The sequence below is a fragment of the Thunnus albacares genome, chromosome 4 (genome assembly GCF_914725855.1).
Source record: "Thunnus albacares chromosome 4, fThuAlb1.1, whole genome shotgun sequence".
NCBI lineage: Eukaryota > Metazoa > Chordata > Actinopteri > Scombriformes > Scombridae > Thunnus > Thunnus albacares.
Window position 1 is genome coordinate 29,271,957 of NC_058109.1, and position 16,214 is coordinate 29,288,170.

General features: G+C 44.0%; 1 protein-coding gene across 7 annotated transcripts in view; it reads left to right on the top strand.

The window, feature by feature from the left end:
• Window positions 1-16,214, top strand: part of ndrg3a (ndrg family member 3a) — a 34,742-nt gene that overhangs the window by 9,411 nt on the left and 9,117 nt on the right. For 3 of the 7 annotated variants that reach the window (XM_044349261.1, XM_044349266.1, XM_044349264.1), the window contains exons 2-3: window positions 4,453-4,536; window positions 6,601-6,633. In XM_044349261.1, coding sequence (XP_044205196.1) covers window positions 4,480-4,536; window positions 6,601-6,633 — 90 coding nt within the window. In that variant the 5' untranslated portion in view covers window positions 4,453-4,479. Of the gene's footprint in view, window positions 1-2,956; window positions 3,061-3,137; window positions 3,211-3,287; window positions 3,371-4,452; window positions 4,537-6,600; window positions 6,634-12,577; window positions 12,971-16,214 lie in introns of those variants that run through there. The other 4 variants (XM_044349262.1, XM_044349263.1, XM_044349265.1 and 1 more) reach the window with 4 other exon arrangements.

The following is a 16,214-nucleotide window of genomic DNA, read 5'->3' on the forward strand; positions in this document are numbered from 1 at the left end:
AACTTCAAACTTTCTGTGAGTTTTCTTGTGATCAAAAACATCCAGGCTACTAACAAGAACAAACTGGAGTTTATGCCTCACTTCCATTATTTCCATCCTGCAGTGACCTATTGACAGTGATCAATGACCATTTGAATGCAAATACCTGGTAATACCATGTGGAGGTCACATGTTTCTTGATTTAACAAGCTGATGAAGGTCACTGTTAAACAACTGACCATATACAATGGATTATGGGATATTATGGGATAGCAAGGGCTGCAAACAATACTCTAGTTGTGCCGTCCAAAATTGGGCAAGGGAAGATTGCTTTTCCTTTCCTTCAACATTTTAATCAGGACAGGCCAGCCTGAAAACTGGAGGAAAAAAGACTCCTGTTTGCACTATTAGAGACTCAAGACATTCATCTTGATATATGCATTTACTGGACTGCTTTAAAGCAACAAACCCTTTTAACATCTTTCAAGTACTTGAATTGCATCAAGTAAATATAGACAAACCCTTGTGTTAAACAGCAGGCCTCCACACAACCACTGTCTTTGCTGTAAACCTCTCTGCACTGCAAGGGGTTACAGTGTGTGTGGACAGTTATGGATTTCAGCTCTATATCACCATGGCAATATGGCTGATGGCTGAGTCAGGGTCTCCATAGAGACCCAGAGGCAGGTTAATGTGAGGTCACCATGGTGACGTTCACCTTGGTCACCCTGAAGCCAAAGAGGTCAGAGTCAAAGCACGACCATGACATGAATGATGATGACGACGATGAGGAATTTGAAATCACGGTTACTATGGCGATAAAGAGGAAAGAGGACTAATTGAAGGGGCCACAGGGAGGGTCAGCATCACAGCTGGACTCTCAGTCGTCCATCATGCGGCCTGCCTGGACTTCCTGACGGTCCAAGGTGAGATGGAGATTGATAGATAAAGACAGGGAGAGTGCACAGGGAGGAGGATGCATGAGGAAAAGTGGGAGGAAGAGTAGAGGATGTGTTCATCGATCACTCAGAGCCGTCTGCTGACATGGCAGCTACAGGACTCCTTTTTGTTGGCAGAGACACTATATATCTACAGTAGGTGTTTTGGCACACACCTCTTCTGTCCACATATGCATGCATTCTCGCACCTCAGCGTTATGTCCTCTCTCTTCTCACAGACTGGACGATGCATGTGAGGTAGGCAGCAGTGCTTGTCAACAGGAGAGGAGAGAGAGAGAGAGAGATGCTAAATAAGTTATCCATTCAATAAACTGACAGATTTCAACATGTCTTTGCTTTTCTTTCCATAAAGTAATTGTGTCAGAATTGAAAACTTCCCAGTCTCCCAGAGGCAGAACTGACGCTAGGCTGTAGTGAAGGCTGACCTTTGCTGCATGGAAAGGGCCCTCATGTGGTTTTCCTCTGACACGATTTGTTTCTGCTGTTGTTTATTCATTCAGAGCAGCTCCCTTGTCCCCTCGCTGCGTTGCATGATATTTAGCGCAGAGATGAGGTCCTGCTGGCAGCTCCACGCAGTGCAGGGAAATGGACCTGAAAAACAGATGAGGGAAATCATGTGAAAGCCAGCATGTAATTTGTGTGTTACTCATCTGCAAGTGGAAGAGCTGTGTAAAGCAGATTCTGGTGTCAGGGAGACCATTTGTGAGAGCCGTCCCCCACACCAGACAGTCCTGCTGTCGAGGCTAGAGGGACTCGTTCTACATCATCAGCTCTTTCAGTCCTTTCCCCACACAGTAATGGTATGGTATGAATATGGGACAACCACCGCAAACTGCACAGATTGCAAATTGATTTTCCCTCCTGTTATCCGAGACTACTTTTCCTGATTCTCTGTTACAGTTTCACTAAGATACTGCTGTCATATCTAGACAGTGTTCATAGCTCATTTGAGTCCTTGTGATTGTCAGGAGTAAACACTGCTGAAAGCACGTTTTGAGCGTCACTTCATCAATTCCACTCATTTCCACTACTATCTATTCCCCTTTTTTCCTTGCCTCACATCTGTCCCTTGGGGCTAGCCCAGCTTAGAATAAACATGGGCAACCAGCTTTGTCTCTATGGCAACAGCTGCGCATGCTGAACGGTAGAGCAGGCATAGAATAGGTAGGAAAGGGTAGCGCTGGTGGTGGACGTTAAATGGGATCTGGTGTTCTTTCAGGTGATTTGATGCAAGTGTAAGGGAACATGAGAACTGCTTGAACCCTCAGGGGACATGTTTTTCTTTCAAGTGGAAACCAAAGGAAGAGGCACTGGATGATGGTGGGGGAGTGATGGTTGTTAGTTGCCCGGGTAACCCAGTATAAGAGGTCAGTGGGGTTGGGCTGTGAAATCCACCCAGTCAAGTCTGTCAGTTGGTTTAAGCTTACTCTGACCCCTTCTCCCCTAACACCTCGATTACCCGGCTAGCCGGCTACAATTAAAGCAGCCTTCGCCTCCATCCCACTTTCTGTGACAGCCTGAGGAAGTGTTGGATTGATCCGGCCAATACGCTCAATCTGCTCAAGCATGCAGAGTATTTGTTTTTCTTTTTTCCTTGTTCACTTGTCTAAATATTATTTAGTTCCACCCTTGAGCCGGATTTGTCAGCAGGGATTTTGCCGGGCATGTTTTCACTCCCCATGCTGATTGCTGAGTATTTCCAACACTTAGTGTTTCTACATTTTTTTTTCACTGGATTGTTTTATGTAATTTGAGGATTGTGCTCAGTTGCACCCATCTGCTTCCCTGGTTGTTTCCACGCAAGGTGCAATCTGTTTCCAGAGCAGGATGACCTCTGACCAGATTCATGCGTCAACAGCAAGCAGCTCTCTGTTCCTGCCATTGTCAGGCAATCAGAGGATGAAACTGCTGGTAACACAGACACTGTGTGACGTCATCATTGCTGGTAGGCTGATAGACTCGTCACTAACCAGCCTTGAAGGTTATCTGATACCAGCCCAAGGTCGTTCCAGGGGAGTTGGCACTGACTCAGGAAGTGATTGTAGCCACTCCTCCAATTGGCTAGTCCTCTACTCAGTTGCACTTGCAGTTGTCTCTGTTAGCATCAAGTGCATCTGTACCTGTAAGTATGATTTTTACTGTATAGAGGCTGTTTGTATTGCAGGGCAGGCTGATCTGGCTTTGTCTTCCTGTTGTAAGCATTGACCTAGAAGAGACAGAGGCTCCATCTGCTGTTATGTGCAACATGAGCCACTCACCAGAGCGCAGCCAGGTAATTCAATAGCACTTCCTGTGCTCACCTTGTGCAAACAGGCAAGGCCGAAGAGGTACCATTTCGGGGAAAGTGGAGGAGGGGGACATTCTTGTGTGTGTTCTTGTTCAGCAATTATCTGCAGGGACAAACGGCTGGCTTCAAGGGGAAAACAAATGAGGTGGGCTTTAGAGCTTCTTGTTAAACCTGGCCTGATCCATCTTTGTGTGCGTGTGTGTTTGCACGCTACCTGTGTGGACTGGAAATGTGACCTTTCCATGAGAATTAATATAGAAAACGCCCTCTATCCCTTCCTTGGCTGGCTATTGTATCATTATATTGTACACATTAAAGCAGTATGGAGTCAAGGAGAGAGAAAGAGAGAAAGATACACTTTCAGGGCTGGACTCAGACATAGTTACCTGCTGCCATGTCTTTCATCCCCACACTCATCTATCAGTATCAGATGAGTAGGTTGTGTTGCCATGAACTGCATCTATAGCTGAAAGGATCAGTTGATTAATTGATTAGTCAATCATCGATTAATTGTTTCAGTCATTTATCAGAAATAACAAACATTTCCTGGTTCCTGTTTCTCATATGTGAGAATTGGATGTTTTTCTCTGGTTTATGTGAACAGAATATCTTTAAGTTTTGGACAAGAACTTTGAATGTGCCACCTTGGACTTTGTCACTGGACATTTTTCACTGTTCAACCATTTTACAGACTAAACCATTAATGGAATAATAATCAGTTGCTGCAAAACAGAACCATTTACTGTGAAAACAGTTGCATAGTGTCTTCTGTGGCTCTGGAGGAGGATTGTCAAGTCTGAGAAAATAACCCTGATGATGTCATAATGATGTCATCAGGCTTTTCAACACAAAGTCTGCTTTACAAACTGAGGGGTGGATTTTGAAAGACATGGGTATAAACAAAAGACAGCTGCATTATGGGAAATGTAGGATCTATGGGGTTTTTTAAGTGTAATCCATACTAGGGATTACACATATTTTGGTGTCTGCTGATTCAACTTGGACATTTCTATTTTTTCCATCTGCCTCTTCAAAATGTGCAACCTCTATGAAACAGCAGTACTAAATTGCTGGAATGCCTCTTTAAACATGACTCTGGGCGTTCTCTCTCAGTTGTGTAGAGTGTTTTATGCTATGCTCTCACTATGTACAATTTTGCTATCCCAATCACTGATGCTTATCATTAGTGAGAATAATGTTATTCTCTCTCTTTTTCTTCTTGGGCAGAGTGGTTTACAGTGACCAGACAGGAAGATGGACGAGCTGCAGGATGTACAGCTGACTGAGATCAAGCCACTGCTGACCAATAAGGTGAGTTCCTGGGAGGACAAGACCGTGACAAGCTGCTAAGGCAACAGGCACACAACAGTGCATCTGAACTCAACTGTGTAACCGCATACACAAAGTGAACAGACGTGTGGTGCAGAGTTAAACTGACTGAGCATCCTATATGGTACTTCCAGGCAAATGCATACACTAATACACTAGGCATGCTCACTCTGCAGTCTTGTTCATCAAAGTGAATTATTCATATCTGCTCGACTGTCGAGAGGGAAAAGAAAAGAAGGGAGAGAGCAAGTCAATAGAAAAAAGGAGGTTGTAGATGGAAGATAGAGGCAAGAGAAGAAGGAGAGAAGGAAGGAAAGGAGAAAGAGAGAGGATGGGGGCATAAGAGACCATGAGAGTTAGAGGAGACAGGCGAGCAAGAACGAAGAGAAATCAAAGGAGAAGCGGGGAGAAACTCATCTCTTTATTTTTGAGAGCTTAAAAGATTCTAGCGAGTGAGTGACGGCAAAAACAGAAGGAAGTATGGACAAGAAAAAAACCCCAATGGTAGATCAAAGCTCTTCCCATTCTCCTCTGGCCTCCCTTTTCTCTTCCCCACTCAATCTCAACAGCTGATTAGAAAGAGGGTGTGTATGGGGAAACATGGGAGTGTTTTGTTCTCCCCTCAGGCAACTGTCATAGACAGTCAGGAGGGTGTAGTACCTCCAGAGGAGGAGCAAGTGGTGATGTATCAAGTCTGAGGAGGTGGGTTGGAAGCCTGAGCAGGAGTAGGCTCCGTGCTTTGTCAGGCTCCGTGCCAGTAAAAGTAGATGTGTTGTGTGAGGTGACAGGGTGGGGAAAGGCATCTGAATAAAGGAGACTGTCACTGACCTCTCACTCCACCTAGTGGCCAGCTCATTTCAAAAGTGAAACACGGGAGTCTTGAAATCAGATGAGGAGATGGTGACATGATAGTAGTGATGAAAGGGGATTCTCAGTTTCTGTCTGATCCTGTGAGGATGTGATGAAAACACCTTCTGATTTCCATACAGATTATACATTGATGATGCAGCAAGTTATGAGGAAGAACCAAGTACTGTCTGCAGCAGTAAAGTAACCTTAACAACAGTAAAGAACAACTTAACAGGTATAACAGCCTGCAGCAAAGGTTACAGATATACGTGATTATTATTTGCTTCAAAAAGAAGATGCATAAGAGAAGAAAACAGTAAAAATGATAATTAACTCTCTGGCTAGAGCAACCACTGGTATAACAAATAAAACAGACAAACACATCCGATTACTTGGAGGAAGCAACACATTTTTTATAAACTTGTCACTCTCTTCAACATGTTGAGCCAGTCGACTTTGGTGGAAGTGATTTTGTAAAGTTCCTTCCTGTACATTCATCATGTGTCCACAACGCTTCAGCACCACAGATCTGCATTCTAGCAATGAAATCATGTTGACTTTTACTAGAAACGCACCACCATTATATCTGCTGCACAACTATCTCAGCATGAGGAAGAAACTGAGAGCTTTATAACCACCATCTGCTTCAAGACCCATATGCACCCTACTGGTCTGGCCTACAACTGAATCCCACCAGAACCTTCTCTGTTGTCTTCTGCCCACTCTTGCCTCTCTGCTCATCTACTCTGTTGCCTCCTGCTGTCCCATTAAAGACAAACACCAACTGAGACAATACTCTCTCTGAAAGCCCGCACCGTTAATTATGTTATATGTAGCAAAGATACATAGAAGAACACAATTCTGTTCCTTAAAGGCATGAAAAATATGAAAATATTTAGCTACTTAATTGAGATTAATCAACTAATCGTTGCCGCACTACTGTAATGCACACAGTTTGCTGCAAACTGGGTACAGTTCTCTACCTGGATCCCATCGCTAAAATTCAAGATAGTACTTGACCACTAGATTTGTTCTATTTGTGGAATAAATCCAACACCTCGTGTGAAATCTGCACTGCAGTACCACCCATCTATAATAGATGAATTTGCATCAGAGGTTTGGAATTACTTTTAGATATAAGGCATCTATGAGCCTATGGTGTATTTTAACTCTTCTCCTCTTTTTCTTTTTTTGCAGAATGCACGCAACTTTCAAGACTTTGACTGCCAGGTGAGTGTTGCTCTCTGCTCCTACTTTAAGCATTGTTTCGTTGACCATTAGGGGGGACAAGGTGATGCTAGTTTAAGTAGGTTAAGGGCATTGGGACATGGCCCCATTCTCACTCCTTAACTGTGGACCCTATTTGTCTTCTTGCCACACATCTGAACATTGTTCCTAATCTGCAACATTACATTACAATTTTACTGCAGCCCACATGCTGGTGAAATGTATTTTTATTTTTTATTTTATTTTTATTTATTTATATTATTTTTTGTGGGAAAATGAATGGGGCAATCCACCATACTGGTCAATGTTTTTTCAACATGACAGCGTTTGGATGTTTACTCAGACACAGTTTTTACCCAGCCTGTTCTCCATGTATCCTTTGCTCAAGTACAGGGACACTATCCGCATAATAGTCTAGTCGATAGCGCTGTAGTCTATAAACAAAATAATACTGAAGAGGGTTAACATGGGTTGAGTAGTCCAAGGAGGGTTGAATCGAGGGTCACTGGACTTGGTTGTTGAAGGTTGTACTTGAAGACATCCCTCTCATCCAGAGGGCTTCTTCAGTTCTAACTGACTGGTGGGGAGTCTCAGGTATTTAACCTCTGTGAGATTGTTTTCAAGGTCATTGATACCACTTGGTTCATTAGTGCTCCTGGTTGTTGTAATGATAGTTGTTAAAGTCGTTGTGTAAATGACAGTCTTTGGAGTTGTCTTGAGGCCAAATGTGAACGGTTGTTAAGTCTCCTGGGAGGTGATGAAAGCACAGCATCGTAGGTGGGGGATAAGTGGTGTCGTAGACCTCCTCCAATGTTGAGGGATGGTTTTTCTACGTTGATGTAGACAGCCTCCTTCACTCCTCTTTCAAACCATCTGTCCTCCCTATACAAATTATGTGTGTTATCGTCCTTGAAAGAGTGTCCCTTATATTTCAGATGCAGGTATACTGCTGAGTCACCTGAGGAGTCGGCCCTCCTGTGTTGAGCTTTGTTGTTAATGGTACACGTCTGCTCAGGAGTATACCTGTGGCTTTAGAGTTTAGTATTGTGTTTGCTTGTTGGGACTCATTTCCAATAAGAAAGGCTTATGGGAGAGACTGCAGGATCAGAGAGATGCAGTCCTCGAACTGCTAAATACCCAATCAGAGGGATGTGAGTCTGCAACCTTATCACACATCATGCCACTCTTTCTCCCTTTGTCACTCTCTTTCTGTCTTAGAGTTTTAGCACTGTTGGCAACAATGCAGGGCTTTAAGGGAGGCATGTTCATCAGTTGGTTAGTCAATACTTGTCAAATTTGATAGAGGGTCTAACACCTCCTCTAGAGATTTTTTTAGCAGGACCTTTAGACTATTACATGTGTCACCAGGTCATTTTTTGTACTAAGCTATGCATTTTATGCCACAAAATAAGGAAAATAAATGTGTGTAGAGATGGTTCTTTTGTCTTTGAAAGTGTGATGGATATTGGTGATCTTTACAGAGTGTACCTTCTTAGTAAATGTCAGAAAGAAAGGTACAAGCACAGTCATTTCAGACATCTTTCATTTGTTGCCTCATCTATTGTTTTCTACAGTAAAAAACGAGTGTTGCAGAAACTATGCTTGCCTTTCCACAGTAAGCATTTGAGCCAAAGTCGTTGTCTATTTATGTGATAATGTAGGAATTATTATCATTGAAGAAAAATGTTGGCCTTAAGTGGGCAGTGTTCCAGATCTTTCTTTGATGGTTTGTTTGCACGAGGAATTGGATTGCCAGGCCTCTGTGATTGTAAAATTGGCTTTTTTGCAAAGGATGAGCTTCTTACATGAGGACTAGTCTCTTCCCAGTGGCAAGCACTCTGCAGTGTTTCATGACCATCAAAGCTGCAAAGGGTTAAACCTTTCATCCCACTCTCACTTTCTGCAGTCACGCCTGCTTCCAGCATCCTCACCAGAGCTATATATAGCTGCTGCAGGCAGGGGAGGAGAGTAGCGTAAGCATGTTAGCTGGAGTAGGCATGCTACATGTTCCCCAGCATGCACTTCTGTCTGCCTTTTCAACAATACATTCACATTTTTGTAGAATACCGCACTCACTCAGCTGCTCAGGTGACATTTGTTTTCAGTCCAGGTTGTACTTAACAAGAACTGGACTAGAATTTGTGTCTGTGGCATTGAGGCAGAAGTGCATTTGACCTTATTTTCATGGCAGCCATTTTGACCTCACACAGCAGCCCTCAAGGAGTTATCCAGAGGAATCATTAAACTGCTGATTCTTTGAACTCCATTCGGACATCTTCCATATGTATGTTACTTCAACAAGGGAAAGTTTGACAATAGCAGGCCTTTTTCACTGACAGCAACTCGTCATGTCACAGTAGAAAAGGTACGGCTGGAGATGATCAAATTAATAATCATTTCTATTAAGTTGCTTCGGTTCCGGTGTTGTTCATGCTGGCTCATTGTCACACTGTCGCAGCCCAGCGATCGAGCTAATTTAAAGAGCAACGAGCAGGTTGAATTTTCCTACTGAATTTATACCTTTGGGTTCATAAAAGTGACAGTTTTAAGATATGTATATCTTGTGTCTATTTTTCTGTTTTTACAAGCCAAGAGGGCAGACATTCTGAGAAAAGGAGTGTTAGCTAGCTTACTACTTACTAGCAATTTAGCAAATAGCTACAGTATGTAGGCTGCATTGTAGTAGCAAGCTACATTTCACCAAAAATACTAGCCACATAAAAATTTATACAGATATTTCAACTTTGTTTGTAATTATTCTCAGTGGGAAAATATAGGAAATTGTAGATGTTTATTGCTATTTTAATCTTGTCCATTTTTATGTGCTGATTTATTTGAATTAGACTGATATAGGCTCAGATTTTGAAATGTCTGTTTTAGTTTAAATAAGCTATGTAATATCACTGAACCTGACTACTATAGTGTGATAGGGCTGCAACTAACAATTATTTTCATTATCGATTAATTTGTCAATTATTTTCTCAATCAATCAGTGGTTTGGTCCGTAAAATGTCAGAAAACAGTGAAAATGTCAATCAAACCAAAGCCCAAGATGCAACCTTACATGTCCTTTTTTTGTCTCGACCAACAGTCCACAACCAGTTTACTGTCATAGAGGACAAAAGAAAACATTCACATTTAAGAAACTGGAACCAGAGAACTTCAGCATTTTTTCTTAAAAAAAATGACTCAAAACGATTAACGGATTATCAAAATAATTGACGATTAATTTTCTGTCAATCGACTAATCTTTGCAGCTCTACAGTATAGTAGTAGTACAGAGACACATGCCCACATGCAGTACAAGACATTAGCAGCAGACTTCCCATGAATGCAATGAGTTGTGGGGGAGGGGTCCTTACCACTGCACCATCACTCCGAGCTGCCGATGTGACATTCCAGCAGCTGGAGGACGAATCCAGCTGCTCTCCTCCCGTCTTCCTCGCTACTAAAGCTCCCACCACAGGCGATCCACAGGCACTGCAACAGTCATGTCCAAGCCCTGTGCACCTGCATGGGTGTGTGTGAGAGGGAGGGAGGCGACGACGACGATGATGATGATGATGATGGTGGTGGTGGTGAAATGGGGTCACAGAGGACAACCTAAGGGTGTGGTGCTGCAGTCTTATGTCCCCTATGATGTCTTGCTTACGTCACTAAGAGGCGAGTAGGGGAGGAAGGTGTGAGTCAGCCTCCTCCACCCATGGGAGCTGCTGTGTTTTAAGTGCATACTTACAAACACAGAGATACTTCATGGACATGGAAACGGCTGACTGTACACTGCAAAAATAGAACATCTTAGACTTGATGCAGTTTGCTGCGGAGAGCAAAAGGTTAAGATGTTTTAGTTTGTCACTGAATGGTTTTGAGTTTATATTTGCCACTATGAGTGTATTATTTTTGACAGTATTTTCCATATAGTCTATTCATCATCACTTATTAAGGCTGACATTTCATTATGTTGGATATTATGGCCACTTTCTTTCTTTCCTCGATCCTCTACCTTTGCAACACAAAGACAAGAAGAAGCCGTCTATTTATTTATTCAGATAAACGGCTGCCAAGTCATGCCTTCATCTTTTTAAACCGTCACTGCCTCACTGAGCTCAGCAGAGGGTGCCATAAGCCTGTTCATGTGTGGCTGGAGGGCTCTGCCTTTGCATGATGTCTTTTCAGTCCGCTGTGCTTTTCTTGTTGTTTGCATGTCCTAAAGGTAAGCGTAAGCATCATAAAAATGTAATGCGTTGCACAGATGTAGCTCAGTCACCACCTTTTAGAAGAGGACGATAGGATGAAGAGAGATTTAGCCATGTCGGTGGTGGTTTAATAGAAAATGTTTTCCCAAGCTTATGCATTTTAATATGCAGAAACATGAAATCGCTGAATTATTGAAATCATGCCCTAAATCCTAACAGGGTCTGCGCAGATCTGTACATGGAACTGAGCTATGCAGAGCGTCTCTGTCTGCCTGTGTGACTCCTCAGACTGCAGAACCCCGCCGAGACACTCGATGACTCAGTGCATGACACAAAAGAGGCACCTGCTCTGTTGAGGAAATGGTGTACATGTGTACGGTCACACACATCATCTCCATTAGCTCATGAGCTGACCGATCACATGTACACCTTAATCTGGCATAAATCACTGAGCACCATGATCTACATACGATGACTTAATGACTGTAGATGGAACAAAAATAGACTGTAATCATGTTTGTTTTTTTTAAACTTTATACTTTGGTTAACAAACAACATGTCTATGGAAGTAAAGGTTTAGAGATGCTACTCTCTTGTGACATCATATTGTATAAAAAAGCCAAGTGCATATTTTTGATATCCATATTTATTCCCTTTATCCTCTATTCTTACCCTTTTTTTTTTTTAAACAAATGCCAGTTATTATTTGTATTCTCTGTGTAATAAGTGTTTTTCCTTCAAATGCACATACAATAACATATGTGTCAGTGGCACCCTCTGTGGGTTAGGACAAGGAAATTTTAGAGGAGAAACACTGGAAGTTTACAACCAACCATGCTAGTACACTAGCTAGCCAATGAAAAGTCTCATCCCACCCACTCCGTGCTGTCTGCCTGCGTGCCATTGGCTGCATGGAGCAGCCTGTCTCAAACAAAGGCGTAACACCCTGCACTGCCAGCAGCTGTGCAGATGACAGAGGAGAGCAGAAAACCAGAGATCAATAAACTATGTGGATCAAATGACTCAGAGGGAGGTTTAGGAGAAACAGATCCTTTCATGTTGGGTTGTGAATGTTGGATAAAAATAGTTGTGGGTTCATTTTCTGGGAAGCCTAGAAGATGAGGTCTATCTTTTTAAATGTCGACACTGAAATGAATACTGGAGCACTGCAGGAAGATTTACATGATAAAGTAGTGTTAGGAGTAGGAGCCAAACAAAGCTATTTTTGGTATGTATCATACTGCTGCGATTTACGCTATTTCTGCTGAGTGACTCACTCTCGGTATTGAAAGTTATTAACTGGGTCTGATCGAGGCCGTTCATATTTCTTATTCAGACTCTTGAGGTCATTCAGATTCTTCTCCCTCTGCAAGGTGAAGCAAAAGTGAACCTGGAGACGGGTGTTGTTAAATCTCAGTGGTGAGCAGCCATTTTGCTGATGCAGAACACAGCCCAGGGTGAGCTGTCAAAGTCAGCCTCCTCTCTTCTCCTCTCTTCTCTCGCTTCACTTTATCAGTATCACTACGTGACGTCAGCAGCCTCCCCATTTTCCCGGACTGCCTCTGCATCCCTTTGCACCCCATCACCCCTCTTTCACCCACCCATCCCTCTCTTCCACCCACTCTAGCCCCCCTCCTCGACATTCTCCTCTAGCTCCACCCTCTCCCCCTACCCACCTGACCCTCTGCAATCCAATTAGACGCACCGGTGGCTGTATGTACGGACGCACTGTGACTACCAAGCACAGTCTGCAGTCTCACTCTCCTCCCCCTCGGTCTCTTTCCTGCTCTCTTTCCCACCTCTTGTCTCTGTCTCTCTCTCTCTCTCTCTCGTTCTCTCTGCATCTTATCCACCCCCCTTTTTCTGCTTTCATTCAGATTATTTACCCATCTCCTCCTCACTCCCTCTGCCGTGTCTTTCTCCTCCCTCTCTCTTCCTTGTCGCTGCCGCTCTAGCCGCCTCACCCTACATCCCTCCCTTTTCTACCAACGCTCCCTCCCGCCTCCTCCTCCTCCTCCTTTTGGAGATCTTCAAAGCTGTCCAGCACACACTCGCACATAGCAAAACACACTCCTCTCCTGCGTGGGAAAAACATGTCAGCTATTCTGGACCTGGACCAGATTGCATGCTCTGGGAATGGAGTGGTGAGTGACAAATGCGTCTTGCCTGCCTTGACAGACCTGGCTGGGTCTTGCAGCAGGGGGTTCTGGTTCAGATTAATGGGGGGTTGTTGTGCGGTTTCCCCAAAGACAGGGTGACAGCAGCTGGTTCTGGGAAGGGAAAAGCTGGTGGGGGTCTTCCTGGCTCCTTGTCACCACCTTCGGCAGACGGCTGAGACTTTGGGGTTTTTGTTTCTGGGCAGCTGCTCGTATGGGTTGAACATTTGTTCAGTGTGTGTGTGTGTGTGTGTATGTGTGTGTGTGTATGTGTACAGGTCACACAGTGCCCATGTGTGCAGTCAGCTCAGCCTAAACAGGCTCAGGGTGCAGTGGTGCATTTTAATGTGATGATATGAAAGATGCATATGTGCAGTGCTCAAGTGTCTCTGAATCTGCAAATGCCACAACCAGAGAGGATGTGTACGTGCCCATCAGTAAGTGGGTGTCCATGAGCAGGGTCATTGGTATGTGTTTGTGTGTTCCAGTGTGCATGCTCGTGCATGCTCTGTATACCCATAACTGCAGGATGCATGTATGCATGTACAGTTAATGGCTGTGGATGGTGCAAAGTGCCAGCATTGTGCTCTTTTTGTCTTTTGGAGAGGGTGGGGTGGGGGGGGGGGCAGTATGACATACTGCTCTCCTTTCTTCACCTCACCCCACCTCCCTCACCCTACTTCGTCCTGGGACCAAAACCCGAGTCCTTACCTCCCTGTTTGCCCCGAGCAACCTCTTGAGGCGCCTTTCCTCAAAGCACAAACCCCCTACTCAGTATTCCTGTCTCACCTACAACCTCCCAAACACCCACACACACTCTTTGTCCAACAACTAGCCACCATGAATGTATCAGAGGGGATGAGAGGGGTGCTGCCATTGCAGTGCTCTCCTGCTTTCCCCCCCTCTAGCTGTCCAGGCTAACAGCCCCACCCCATGTCTGTTTTCTTGTGATGCAGCCGTGTGTACATATATACCCATACGCGGGTGTGGGTGTGTTTTGTGTGTTAGTGAAAGGAAATGATGAGAGGCAGAGTTCTCAGATCAATACAGCTTATAAACCATCAGCAAACCAAGAGCTAATGGCTAGATAAAAGGCCCTCTCCTTCACTTTTTTTTCCACAACCCCTTTTCTCCAAGATTCTCTACCCTTGCTTGTTCCAGGACATGGCTTGAAAGACATGATAAATTAAAGCGATGCGCCCCTTCTGTTTTAAGGCACACCCTTCTGTTAGTCATACAGGACTCCCCCTGTCTTCTCTCTCTTTCCTCCTGTCTCTGTCACTGTGTCCCAGCTTGCTTTCACGCTCTATTTCCTCCCATCCACTCCCAAACTCTCTCTATCTCTTGTTCTATCTATCTTATCTTCATCTTCTATTCTCCCCCCCCCGCCCCATGTTCTCATCACCGTTTTCATTTCGTTTCACCGGTGGGGCGTACACGGCTGTTTCTTGCTGGCCCATGTATAGTACCACGCACATGACAGAAGGCAGGCATTTGAACAAGTGTGTTTGCCTCGTTTCATGTAGCAAAGCCTCTCTGTCTACACGGAGCGTCCTTGACTCTGTCCTTGTCTAAAAGCGAAACATTTCTGCAGCAACACAGCCATGCAGAGTTTCCTCTCTGTCTATAAGAGCAACCTGTTATAGACAGAGCCCCCCCACCAGGCAGGGGTTGCAGAATCATTTCATTATCTATGAAAAGGCCTTGAATGAGTGCAGAGCTTCCTGTCAGTAGAGGAGTTTCTTTAGAGTTTATTCCATCTTTAGGAAGCAAGGTTATATTCAGCAGCTGTAGATCGTAGCTCACAGTGTTTAGCAGGCAGTGAGGATTGCTTTGTGTTGTTTTGTTCTGCATAGTTTTCATGTTTTGGTGTGACAGGCTTATCTCTGTACCAACGCCCACACAAATGGAGATACATCTCATTCCGTTGTTGTCAGATGTGTAGCTTCCCGCTCGTGTTGCTGTGTCCATTACAGATTGCAGATGCAAATTACCGCAGCCTTGTCCTTGAGAATTAACCTTCAGCACCTCTGAAGAGATTGTGACACACTTCCATCAGCCAAACACCTACAGCGGGAATCCAGGAAGGAAAATGGCAGCTTGCACAGTCAGAGTCATGCTCCGTCTGTGTCTGTCAGCCATAACCTGTGTCTCTCGTCCGCCCAGGCTCACTCTCTTTATTATTGATGACCAGTGGGCCTTGAGACCAGGCAAGCGCTGTGCCCCGCCCCGCCGTTCACTCTCTGTGCAGCACACACACACACACACACACACACGCACACACGTAGCTACGTCATACACACCCTTGTATGCAGCACCAAATATTGCTGACCTTGGGAAGTGTGTATGTTTGATTGTGTAATGCAAAATGAAGCTGTAAATCTGACGGGTGGTCTGGAAATTTGCTTTGTCACTTGTGTGTGTTGTCTCACCTCACATTATGTCACTTCCTACACATTTCTGAAGCTCATAAACACTAATTAGAGCCTCTGTTTGTCTGTCTGTTGTCATCTTTTAAATTATCTGCCCCATTTAACTTATTATTATTGTTATTCCAGTGTTTTCCAGCCAAATTAATTGTCGGCTGAAATGAACATTAAGCTGTTTAATGTGTTGTTTTGTAGAAGCACTGTGAAACACTAACACGGGGCTTCCTTGTGCTTGATAAAGAAAGATATTCAAAAAAAACGGTAACGGAGAGAATGAGTCCGGTGTGAGCTCTTTGAATTTTAATGGGGCTTTCTGCAACGACATTCTGCAAAGCAAATGACTGGCATTTTTGCAGAGTCATACTTGTGAAAGCGCTGCGAGTTTCAGACCCGTGGATAAAAAGACTATTTTCCCCGCATGAAAAACCTCTTTCCCAGACAGCCCATTCAGTGCTTTGTTTGACCGGGGGCATAGGGGATGTGTGATGGAGACAAGAGGTGCATGCTTTGCATGCTCTAACCAAGATAGGAACCCCAAATGTCGTGCTGGTCACTGAGTGTTTAATTGAGGGAATGTGTGTGTGTCCTGTATCTGTGAATAAAATCATCCCTTCAGTGTTCAAGCGTTGTTAAAGGCTTTATTTAGACTGAATTATTTTCACTCTACCTGTTTTACATATTCCTACTTTATTAATACAGTAATGCTTAAATTGCTAATTTTAGCTGAAATAGTTACAAGTCTGTTGTGGGAATCACGTGTATAACGTCTTGTGTGGTGTATGGCTGAGATAATGTTCATGTAA